Source organism: Giraffa tippelskirchi, chromosome 4 (genome assembly GCF_054371585.1).
Source record: "Giraffa tippelskirchi isolate mGirTip1 chromosome 4, T2T-mGirTip1v1.2.pri, whole genome shotgun sequence".
NCBI classification, from domain to species: domain Eukaryota; kingdom Metazoa; phylum Chordata; class Mammalia; order Artiodactyla; family Giraffidae; genus Giraffa; species Giraffa tippelskirchi.
This window is the reverse complement of record NC_137278.1, coordinates 112,886,749-112,898,927: the sequence shown is the minus strand read 5'-3', so window position 1 is coordinate 112,898,927 and position 12,179 is coordinate 112,886,749. Positions and strand designations below refer to the sequence as shown.

At 41.1% G+C, this 12,179-nt stretch overlaps 1 protein-coding gene and 1 long non-coding RNA gene across 2 annotated transcripts in view; one reads left to right on the top strand and one right to left on the bottom strand.

Moving 5' to 3' along the window:
- Positions 1 to 1,119: 1,119 nt before the first annotated feature.
- MYF6 (myogenic factor 6) lies at positions 1,120 to 2,948 on the bottom strand. The gene is made up of 3 exons (XM_081597132.1): positions 2,333 to 2,948; positions 1,949 to 2,039; positions 1,120 to 1,751 (listed from the first exon to the last, which is right to left on the bottom strand). The coding sequence occupies exons 1-3, from the start codon at positions 2,849 to 2,851 to the stop codon at positions 1,633 to 1,635; spliced, it is 729 nt and encodes a 242-aa protein (XP_081453258.1). The 5' UTR covers positions 2,852 to 2,948; the 3' UTR covers positions 1,120 to 1,632.
- A 378-nt stretch (positions 2,949 to 3,326) lies between these two features.
- The window catches only part of LOC145547484 (uncharacterized), a 68,593-nt gene continuing 59,740 nt past the window's right edge, over positions 3,327 to 12,179 (top strand). Inside the window, exon 1 of the long non-coding RNA XR_014083856.1 lies at positions 3,327 to 3,470. This is a non-coding gene — a long non-coding RNA (uncharacterized LOC145547484). The remainder of the gene's footprint in view (positions 3,471 to 12,179) is intronic.

Genomic DNA, 12,179 nt, shown 5'->3' with positions numbered 1-12,179 from the left:
TGGGACGCCTGTGGTGGGCGTCAAGGTCCAGGCTGGGGCATTAGGTAGCAAGGTTGGGCTAGGCAATGCTGAGTTCGATTTGATTTTTCACATTTTTGAACTGAGTAATAGCTGTGGAGAAAAAGAGGAAAGGAAGCAGTTAAGGGAGGAGGGAGAGGGAGTGAAAGTGCCATCTACAGAATGAGAGAGAGAAGTAGCAATTCCAAAGCAATGACTTGCCCTTCTCCTAGGCTTTGCTTCCCACTGCGATTCTTGGTGGTCGTTTCTTCCTGAGGTTACAGGATAAACAAACCTGGCACACGTTGTAAAACCCTCACAGTGAGGAGCTCCTGGGGCTTCAGGCCTCTCTGGGGCTTTGCTGTTTAGTCCAGCTAAGAGGTTTCATGTGTGTTGTGGTCTTTTGCCCTCAGCCAGTTAACCCTTACCTCTCTGGAAGCAACCTTCCATCAAAGACGCCTACCCCACCTCAGGAGACAGATCGTCCCCTTCTTTTATCTTTCTATCTGGAAAACAAACCCAAACCACAAGAGGCCTAGAGGATATTCCAGTCTTCCAGCCACCAGTCTAGTTCAAGAAAACCAGGGAGGGACGAGAGACCTGGCTTACAGGCCAGAGCAGCCCTTGGTACACCATATGAATGCTTCCTCAGGAAGGGCCCTGCCTGTAGAGTCAAAGAGGGAAAGTAATTGGGGCAAAATTAGCCGGAAAAAAAAATTTTTTTTTTTTCTGGTGTGTGTGGTGGTTATTTCTTGTAAGGATGAGACTTTCTTGAAGATTCAGTTGTTAATTTTGATAAAGCAAATCTCACCCAGATCTGCAGGTAAACGGCTCTCTGTTTTAACTAAAACAAGAAGAAACGGGGTGTTGATAAAAGGGGAAATACAGATTCCTTCCGGATGGTCTTCACTTCTAACCACAAATGTGAGATCTACATGAGACAGAAAAGTGAACAGTTCAATTCAGACACAGGAAAACAACCCATTTTCCTCCTTTTAAATCGACCCATAGGTAAACATCCAAATAAATGGGTTTGGGTGGTGTCTAAATTAAAATGTGGTTCACCTTTATTTATGCCCTCTAAACATATTTTTTTTTCCAGTGGAATCAAATTAGACCAACTTTTGTTCATAGAGAAACTTATCTTTTAATATTACAATACCAGGATCCTCGCACGTTTTATATACAATATGTCACTCTCATTTAAAATATATTTCTTAGGTTTACATAAAAAATGAAAGTACTAACGTTATTTACAAAAATACATTCAATACCACTAACATTTAGATGCAACGTTCCCACTTTGCTTTAAACAGGAATGAACTTCTTCTGAACATGGCACAAAAGGATCACCATAATAAAAGTAAATATATTACAAAACCAACCAAACAAAAAGTAAAACCGCTAGATCTAAGCCACTCGCGGTTCCCAAGATACAAGCCCAAAGCCGAAAGGCTTTTTCATCCGAGCGTGCACAGCAGTTTCCAAAAAGTTTCTTTGTGAATATGTCTCCTTCCCTATCATAAACTCCTGGGTCTGGCTTCCTAAATATTAACGTAACGTGACCTAAAGGATTAGGCGAAGCAGGGAGGGTGGGATCTTCCTGCTCCGTGGAGAACGTCCGGAGCACTGAAGTTACTTCTCCACCACCTCTTCCATGCAGGGAAGTTTGTGTTCCTCCGAGGAAATGCTGTCCACGATGGAAGAGAGGCATCGAAGGCTACTCGAGGCCGAAGAATCAATGCTTGTCCCTCCTGGGCGCAGAAAACACACAGACACATAAACATACTCCCCATGGAAGGAAGGCAGCTCAGCTCCCCGAGCTGGGAGCGCCAGCTCGCAGGGCACATCCCGGTTCCCGCTCGGCTCCGAGAATTGCTTTCTGCCCCCAGAGAGCTCCCCAGCCCCCTCCTGGGATGTTCTCTAGTAGCCCTATGCCCTTTTACTTTACCTTCCTTAGCAGTTATCACGAGCCCCCTGGAATGATCCGAAACACTTGGCCACTGGGAGCTGCAGGTGCGCAGGAAATCCGCACCCTCAAGCTGGAGGAAAACCGAGGCAGCAGATTAGTCAAGAAACATGGGTTCCGGGGGCGGGTTAGGGGGCCCTCTGTGGGGGGTGTCTCCCCTGTTTCCTCAGGCCGGGTACGAATTTCCTGCCTCTTGCAGGCACCCCGTGTTCACGGGTCACCGGGGGTTCATTAGAGAGGGAGCGGCAGGGGCGGGCGAGGAAAGGGGACGGGAACGGAGACGGAGCAGCTGGAGGTTAAGGCCCCGAGGAAGGCGTCTAATCACCCTATCCATTCCCCGGCCCCAGCGGCAGCATCTGGGCTTACATTTTCTTGCTTGGGTCTGTAGCTGAAGGGGTCCACCCCTAACTCCTGCATTTTGTCCTGCTGATCCAGCCGGTGCAGCAGGTCCTGCAACCGCTCGATGTAGTTAATGGCGCTCCGCAGAATCTCCACCTTGGGCAGCCTCTGGTTGGGGTTGGCCACAGTCCGTCGCTTCAGTGCCTCGAAGGCCTCGTTGATTTTCTTTAGTCGCCTCCTCTCGCGCAGGGTGGCGGCCTTCCGCCGGTCGGTGGGGGCCGATTTTCTCTTGCAGGTCTTGCAAGCCCAGATCAGACATTGGCCGGGGCAGTGGGGAGGCTGCAGGCCTGGGGGCGCCAGGACATGCTCCTCTCCGCTGCTGTCGCTCCCGGCTTCCGGGGGCATTTGGTCCTGGCAGGGGGACAGGGTACCATCACTCCCTGGATACAGAGGAGAGCCCTCTGCCACTTCTAAGGGCTGCAGGGTAACATTTTCCCCGTCCAAGTAGAAGAAATAGGAGCCAGTTTCAAAAAGGTCCATCATCATGTTCTCTTCCTTGGCCTCTGACTTGGTCTGAACTGGGTGATGGGCTCAAAAACCCAGAAGGTTCTGGGTGGTTACCCAGATGGCATTTAATTAGTGTGGTGACATAAGTCGCCCCAGCTTTATATATAGTAGCTCCTGAAACTCAATCCAACTTTTAGCTGTCATGGAGCATCAGTCTCTCAATGTGATTACAGCCAGTGCTCTCTAGAACATCTAGTTTGAAAGAAAACTGAGAAGTGTCACCTTCAGAATGATGTGACAACCTATATGCAGGACAGGTTAAAGCAAAATAGACTCCTATAATTTAAACAAAGCATCGAACACTTCAATTTGGGACACTTTAGAGGCTAACCTGCTTACAGGACAAGTTCAAAACAACTGGGGATTAACACTGCACTGTTCCCCTCCCCCAGGCTCATCTGAATTCTAAGTATAGACCCATGATGAAAGATTTCAAAGGCAATAGCCATTGCTCCAAAATAGCTTGGTTAATATTTGCAGAGTGGTTCAGCTCTTTTCTCTCTCCTGCCTCTTGAAAAGATGCTATTCCTGTGATAAAACCATTACAGTCCTTCCAAGGTTATACATGACTTTCAGGCTTCAGCCTCAATAGCAGCAGGTAAATCTCTTTCCTCTCTTTTACTAAGGTTGTCTGACAGTTTGGGAGCTGGAAGGGGTGGCTAGAGGGTGCTCAGATTCCTTCCTTGGCTATCTTTTTCTGGAGGGTGGCAACTAAGATCCAAATTCCATATCCCTCCATGGTGGACCAGTAGTGCCTATAAGGTAAGGGGTGGGACTGAGGATGGGGATGCAATGAATGTAATAATGTCTCTTGAGTAATAGTTTTAGTGGAAATGTGACTCACAGCTATTTGATATTCCAGGATCCAATGTGGCGCTCTAAGGCTCCTCTGTTAAGGCTCCTGTTCTACAGTGTGCTCATGGCTTTTTCATTAGCTTTCTTGGCACCCTTTGATGCCAGATAAGTTGTTTCATAGGATTCAGCTGAGAAAGGTAGCAACGAAGACACAAATCAAGGAAGAGTGTGTTTAACTGCAGCTTGCCTGTGGTTCAGTACACACAGGTATGGTGGTTGGGGAGATGGTACAAGATAAGGATGAAGTGCAAGGCCCCTAAATTCCAGAGAAGTCCCTTCAAGTCCTAGCTAAGTTAATTTCTATTTCTGTGTGCCTAGGTAATACTAGGTTTCGATTTCTCTTAAGATAACAATGATTGCCTTCTGGAATTTTGGTGACAATTCGATTAACTGATCCCATGTGTATGAAGCATATACCCTTACATTAGCTACTTGATGAACATTAGCTATCATTGAAAGCATAAGGCTATGTCAAGGCTAAGACCATTTCTTATGAAGGAAGTGAAGCACAGCTGTAGCAGGTAATTTTTCCTCCTATTGAAATTGTTTAATTTTGTTATATCCTTTCCTTTTCCCTTCCCTTTCCTTTCCTTCTCAGAGCTCTAGAAGACTCTTTCCAACTATAAATTGCCTTTGGGATGACAGTCACCTCTGGTTTTGGCCATTAGAGTTAGTGCCTGAAAAACTAGATGGAAACATAATATCTTCTTCTTCTACCCCAAGCAATAATAATTATAGGCTATGCTCAATATGATTTCATTTTTTTAAATGAATAGGCTGAATATAATGTCCTTGGACTCAATCGTCAGACAATGTAGAAACTAGTTACATTTTTGAGTTAAGTCGCTTACTCCAGCAGATAAATCTTCATAGATTTTCCTATCAAGCCATAGACCTGAGATGTTAAGTTTGGCCATTTTGTGCTGTTTTTACATTTTTATTATTGTGCAGCTGTATAGTCCTTATGAAGTATGAGAACAATTTTTCAGTTTTTGAAAAAGTAGGAGGTACAGGGAATAGTAAGAATCCAATACTTTTGTACAGTTTTTCCTATTTCTGCCAGTCCCCTGGTTGCTAATATCAGCAGTTAAGATTACAGATTGGAGGCTCCAAGAATTCATGGAATAGCCTTGAATATATTATGGAAAATTACCCTGTGCTCTTAACTTCAGTCTGTGCTGCATCTTATAATGTGAAGACAATTTGAAAAGTCATTTTGAACAGTAAAATTATATAGCATTATTGCTAAGATTATTAAGAAAATGATATCTGAGATTCATTTATTCAACATTTTGAAGTTACTTACTGAATGCCAGATAGTGTCTTGGGTGCCAAGAATAAAGCAGTGAAAAATGATCCCTTTTCTTATGAAGATGGAATCTAGAAGGGTGAGTGAGATTGACTAAGCAATTAAAAAAATGGGAGAAATAGCATTTGAATTGGGATGTAGAAGGCCTAGATCACAATCGTTTTGGGCCTCTGAGAATTTAGTCAACCCTAATATCTCAAATTCTCAGGTTTTTCACCCATAAAGTACATAATGGCAAAGATACCATATTCTCAAAGGTCATGATAAAGTTTTTAAAAATGCAAAATCACTTCAAAAATGTTGCATACCTATAAAATAAAAGTGTTTTTGTTACTGCAGTTAGGTTTACAGAAAAAAATGAGGTAAGAAAAATATTGCTTCTCAGAATTTTGTTGCTTGGATGATAGAAGTAATGTGTAAGGTGATAATGATTCTTAGACTCACCTCTGATTTTAAGACGTTTCGGGCAGATCTGAGAGAGTCTATGCATCATGAACCTGCTAAAGAATATGGAAGTGAACTTTCTCCTTTATTTTTTCCTTATTTAAATATCGCCACTGGAGAAACAGTGAGCTCAAAATATAGACAGAGAAGATTCTAGAAAGAAGAGGAAAAATCTTTGGGGTGCTAATCAAGAGCAGCTTCCCAGATAGGGGTGGCATTTCTTTGTGTGAATTCAGCTATCACTACTTAACTGTCATTTCTTATTAAATTACAAAATCCCTTTAACAACATTTTCTAGAATTCAGGCCAATAATATTAGTCTTGTTATTCACCTTTTTCAAACAGATTTTTCCCTTTTTTGTTGTTTTGAGGGCTGAGGTAGGGATGGGAAGAGAGAAAAAAGGAAATGCCAACTTGGGAAATAACCATTTTTTATTAGATTAGGTAATGGGAAAATACACAATGATTCCAAACAACTAACTAGTGAACTCTTGGAACTCAAACTGTTTACAGAATGTGAGATGCCTGTAATTGCAATTACATTATTTCTCAGTACAACGTGGGAGACACAGATCTCGACAAGTGGTCAAAACGGGTTTATCCTCCAAGCTTTAGATAGTTCAAGTGCATTTTTTTAATTATGGAAAAAGTAAATAATAAGAGAATAATAAAATCAAATATCAATAAGTCATTTCAGGGGCCTAGAGTTCATAGCAAAATGTGAAAGTAAGTTAGTGATAGAATTGAGAGTTTTCAAATAGTTTTCAAATTATTCTTACTTCATGCTTTGTTATTTCTAAATGCATTTTCTTCCCATCGTCTCCACAAAATCTTGAATATGTCCAGCTTTTCCTCTCTGTGAAAAAGAGTAGGAGGAAAAGGATTATGGCTAGCCCAACCAACAGTGGGTTTCCGCTGTGAGCCTTTAGGAAGGTGTTGTATCTGGTGGGAAAGCAGAGTCTTGGAGTAAGTCAGAAACTAAGTTCTAGCCATTCATAATTACACATTCCAAGCTTGTTTTAAAAGAGATCAAATGGCATATATAATACATACACCATATATTTGTTGTTAGCATAAAATGGAAAAATATATGTTGAGTCCATATTATGGGGTGGGCACTCAAAAATATTAATTTCCTTCCTTCCCAATTCATATGGCTTCTGACTGAAATAGCCAAAGGGAATTAATTGAAGTATGCAGATCTGTTAAGACAGATGTTTAGGATAAATGTAGGGATTTATTTGTGTTAGTTGTGTAACAGTAGTGAAAATATTAGCACTAGTATTAGTTGCTCAGTCATGTTGAATTCTTTGTGACCACATATACTGTAGTCCTCAAGGCTCCTCTGTCCATGGAATTCTCTAGGCAAGAATACTGAAGTGGGTTGCCATTTCCTTCACCAGGGGATCTTCCTGACCCAGGGATCAAACCAAGGTCTCCTGTATTGCTGGCAGATTCTTTACCATCTGAGCCACCAGGGAATATTAGCACTAGTGACTCCAATAATCATGTTTCGTGTATTTACGCCCTCAACAAAGTTCCAGTTTACTAGGGGGGCAGACTCTGATTTAAGAAAAAATTACACAAGTGGCTAGGAAATTGGAGGAAGAGAATGTGGTTTGTTATGAGTGCGTAATGATGAAGAATCTGTCATGAATGGATGGAATGGTCTGGGAAGTTCCTTAGATGTTGGGTTGGTATTTCTAGGGAGCAGATTTGAAGATTTTTAACAGACCTGACGATTAGGGTAGTGGTGACAGTAGGAGGAAGTTCAGGGAAGAAGTAGACACAGCATTAGTCAGAAACTGATGAAGAGGTTTTTGTGGGTTATACCTGGGGAATTTGGCTGTATTGTCGCATTTGTTGTTCAGTGACTAAATCCTGTCAGACTCTTGGCGACCCTGTTGCCTATCGTGCACCAGACTCCCCTGTCCTTCACTGTCTCCCCTAGTTTGCTCAAACTCATGTCCATTGAGTCAGTGAAACTGGGTTCAAAAAAGAAGATTCTGTTAGAGCTGAGAAAGCAGAACTGAGGGCCAGCTAGAAAATAATTATACTTTTTCAGCAGCGGAAATAAAGAGGAGGAAAGGGAATAAAAGAAAGAGGAGCTGGAGGAGGAGGAGAAGGAGAGAAAGAAAATGAACAGCGCGAAGTCCAGCCTGTGGGGAGAAGAAAGATCAAGTAGCAAGGCCAGGGAGTGGCCCTAAAGAATAGAAGGTGAAGGAAGGGCCGCTGACTGAAAGGGAAAATTCAGAAGAGGTGGATTAATGCTATAAACTTGTGGCTGCTAAATGAGTAACATGAGCCCGTGCACCTGTAATTTACCTAATCTTCAGACAGTTTGTGCCCAGAGATTCCCAAACACTGTGGTAAATATAGCTTGTATGTAGACTGAAGGAACATTCGAGTTACTGGTGGGGACAAGGGGGAGGGGCCAAACCACGCAGAGGAGAAGGGAAGCTTTTTTTTCTAATTCGATAAGGATTTTATTTGTCGTTATATTTTAAACATTTTTCTTAATTGGAGGAAAATTGCTTTACCATGTGTTGGTTTCTACTGTACAACAACGTGAATTAGCGATAATTATACGTACATTGCCTCTCTTGTCAGCCTCTCTCCCCTTCCCCTATCTCACTCATCTAAGTCATCACGGAGCACCAGGCTGTGCTCCCTATGTTACACAGCAACTTCTCAGCAGCTATCTGTTTTACACATGATAGTGTGTACATGTTGACGCCACTTTCTCCATTTGTCCCAAAGGCAAATCCTCGGCAACCTCCAGATAGTGGCAGTGAAAAGCTGGGCAGAGAAAATCTGGGCTGGGCAGCGGCCTTTTTCAAGCAGCTCTGAAGAAATGTGTCTAAGACAAGCAGAGAGGAACCAGAGAGGCTGCTCTTCAGAAGTTTCAAGAAATTTATATTTTACTCTTTGCTCTTAACCCCCCTTCCCTTCTTCTTGGGCATAGAACACAACTTCCACAAAAACCTATGTTCAGTTCATGTACTAGACACGAAAGGCTACTGAAGGAAGCTGCTGCTCATTTATTTTTTAGGGAAAGAGACAATAAATAGGAGTGTTTCTCCTCTAACCCAGAAACACTCATTCCTTGGTGCTTAAAAAAAATGAAGTTCCCTTTGTAACTCTGCGCACTCCCTGTTTTCACTCAGGTTGAGGGATTTTAGAGCAACATTCGTGAAACATTACAGTGTTTCTAGGTTAAGTGTTTCTACCCAGTGGGTCGCCAGTTGGCGAAGGTTTGCTTAGGACAAGTACACTGAAGGTCCTGCTTTCAGCACTAAGCCTGGGAAATTCCCAGGCAAATCAGAACGAGCTGTAAGCACCTAACCAGGATAGACAGGTAGGATCTATTCATAGATATGAGCAATGAACAGAGTACAGGATGTATAGACTTTTTACTTTAAAGAGAATTATAGTGATTACAAGTATGGGATTTGATGTTAGATATAAGTTCTAGACTCAGCTCTGTCACTTGCTAATATTTGACCTTGGGCAAGTAATTTAACTTCTCTTAAGTCTCAGCTAGCCCGTAAGATGGAAATACTATTACCTTATAATGTTGTTTTAATGATTAAAACAGTGTTAATAAGCACCTGATATACAGTGTCCAGCACATAGTAAACCATACAAACTGGTATTATTTCACTTAATTGAAGAAAAGAAAAATCACCCAGCTACCTCTTGCCTCAATAAATCATACTTTAGTTTTTTTGTCCTATATATGACCAAAAATTTTATATAATATAACATTATGTAATGTAAATTTTATATTAAATAATTTTAAGAATATAAATATAATATAATATCATGTATGTATGGTCTTTTTCACTTAAACTTAATAGTTTATATAATCATAAACTTTTTCCATGATGCTCCATAATACTGTTTAAAATGTCTAAGATATATGGAATGGGCTTTCAGTGTTGTTTACATCTTTTAAAAACTAAATGATTGTGATCTTCAGATGATCCAAATTATAGTAGGGTCTGGTGTTACCAGCTTGCTAAGCTAAACAGATGTCTCTAGTATAGAATGGTTAGCCAAGTATTTTGTTACTGCCCTCCAACTGGCTGGTTATGACATATTGTCCAAAATAGTTGGTGCTTTAAAGCCTATGTCAGAGCCTACTGTGACAAATAGTCACCACTGTACAAACACATTTATCCCATAAAGTTTCTCTACCGGTTTGGAAAAAAACAGTTGTTTAATCAGACATACACACACATTTCACACTTTTTCAGAAGTTCAGACATTTCACCTTGAGATAATACATGTTAGCTTTTAGGATAGTAAGTGGCAGAAGCATGCCAAAAGTGGTAAAATGTTTAAATGGTATATAAACTGGTGCTTTTTAAGTACAGGAATTATTTCAATGTGTTGCTAGTCAAATAAAAATTAATCATGTTAAGTTTTGTCTTCCCTGATTTCAAGATCTGGGCTAGGTGTAATTGGAAAAGCCATGCTGTATAATTTCACATTGTAAGCACAATCATTTTATTAAATAATTAACTTTTTTTCATTTAAGTATAAACTATATGAGATTAAAAGCTGTTTGACACTGTAATATTCCAGGATTTGTAGAGTATAGCATAAAGAGTAGCTATATATACTTTATTTTGTAAAGTTGTAGCCATCAGTCAATTTTGAAAAAAAAAGTGGCAATTCCTATGTTGAAGCACTTTAGATAAATGATTTCATTATATATCACAATGTTTTGGGCTTCCCTGATAGCTCAGTTGGTAAAGAATCTGCCTGCAATGCAGGAGACCCCAGTTCGATTCCTGGGTTGGGAATATTCCCTGGAGAAGGGATAGGCTACCCACTCCAGTATTCTTGGGCTTCCCTTGTATGTCTCAGCTAGTAAAGAATCCGCCAGCAATGCCGGAGACCTGAGTTCGATCCCTGGGTTGGAAAGATTCCCTGGAGAAGAGAAAGGCTATCCATTCCAGTATTGTGGTTTGGAGAATTCCATGGACTGTATAGTCCATGAGGTTGCAAAGAATCAGACACAACTGAGCAACTTTCACTTTTCACAATGTTTTACCAATAAGATTTATCTCCATTTTAAAAAAGGGAATAAAACAATGAGAAATTAATCTACTTACCCCAAATCACATGCTTATTAACTAAATTCTGACTCTCAGAGCAGCTCTTACAGCTCATAAATTGGTTCATATCATCAAATGGAAGTCCTTACTCTGAGTCTCCTTACAGTGCCCAATAGAAGAGTAGTCTGCAATAGAAAAGAAAAGTCTAAGGGCAAGTTAACTGAGAGGGCCTTTCAGCATTTATTTGGCCACCTGTAGGATAACTTCTGTTTTTCTAGTGACCAAGAGTGGTACTGTTGATAGCTGTTGGCTGAGATCTGGACCTGTGCTGACCCATTGGGAAATAATGATGCAATGGTATTTTCCATGTACAGTGCCATATACAGGCAGCCTGTCCCAGAGGTCATGAAGTTGCTGCTCAAATTCAAATGCTTGAAACCCATGGTCTATTGTTTACTTAAAAATACACAATAAGAAGGAAAGAGAAAGACAGCATAGTTTAGCACACTTACGACAGGGTAAAGGGGGGGTGGAGAGACCTCACTATCCAAGTCTTGAGTTACACAGTGCGTATGTGCATGTGTGTGCGAAGTTGCTTCAGTCATGTCTGATTCTTTGCAACCCCATGGACTGTAGCCCACCAGACTCCTCTGTTCATGGGATTTCCCAGGCAAGGATACTGGAGTGGGTTGCCATGCCCTCCTCCAGGGGATCTTCTCCACCCAGAGATTGAACCCACGTCTCTTACGTCTCCTGCACTGGCAGATGGGTGCCCTCCTCCAGGGGATCTTCTCCACCCGGAGATTGAACCCACGTCTCTTATGTCTCCTGCATTGGCAGATGGGTTCTTTACCAGTAGTGCCACCTGGGAAACCGACATAAAAAATGCATTTATGTCCTGTCTTTCTTCCTTCCCCTTCAGTCTGCCCTGCTTACAGTAAACCAGTACAAGGACCAGAATTGAGGATAAGCAAGGAGTTTCACCAGATAGGTGTCTGAACAAATACACGGATACTCTATATACCTAGTCAAAACTACAGCTTACCTATAGTGAGCCGCATCTACTGTATCTACTGGGCGGCTAGCAGATTATGTGGACCAAACTGGATTTCGCCAATAAGTAGTCATTTTAAGACTTCTTGAATATGGGGTTTCTCAGGCACATTTGGTTGTTTGATGCTTAATTGGCCCTCCAGCCCTTTCTGTGTTGACAAGCATAGGCTGTACTCACTTTGTAACCTGTTTTCCCAATCATTTGTTTTTATATTTAGTTTCATCTACTCTCTTATACTCTATGGTAGGATTGAATATTCTTAAGTAACAGCAAGTATATATTATAGCTCCTTTCAGAATAGTTCTTTACATGTTTTCAAGTATAATAGAATTGCTGTTGCTTGATATTTTCTAGTATCTTGCCTAATTTCTTTGAATTCTTTAATATAAATCTCTTTATAAAAGTTTCATAATCTCTAATTTCTATTTGCCATTTACCATCTCTTGCTCTTTGCTTCTTTTTGAAAGTTGTTAAAAAAAATAGTTTGGGCTTGAAAGGTTCCTTTTTAAAAAAAATGGTGGGTATGTTTTGTTCCAAGAATTACCACATCAGCTGTGTGTAGAATTTCTTTCTAAATTT

Excerpts from the sequence above, each read along its gene's own strand:
- MYF6 (XM_081597132.1), bottom strand. The coding sequence starts at position 2,851 with ATGATGATGGACCTTTTTGAAACTGGCTCCTATTTCTTCTACTTGGAC. Across the intron at positions 2,040-2,332 it reads ACAGACCCAAGCAAGAAAAT|CTTGAGGGTGCGGATTTCCT; the intron begins GTAAGCCCAGAT and ends GTTTTCCTCCAG. Across the intron at positions 1,752-1,948 it reads CGTGATAACTGCTAAGGAAG|GAGGGACAAGCATTGATTCT; the intron begins GTAAAGTAAAAG and ends TTCTGCGCCCAG.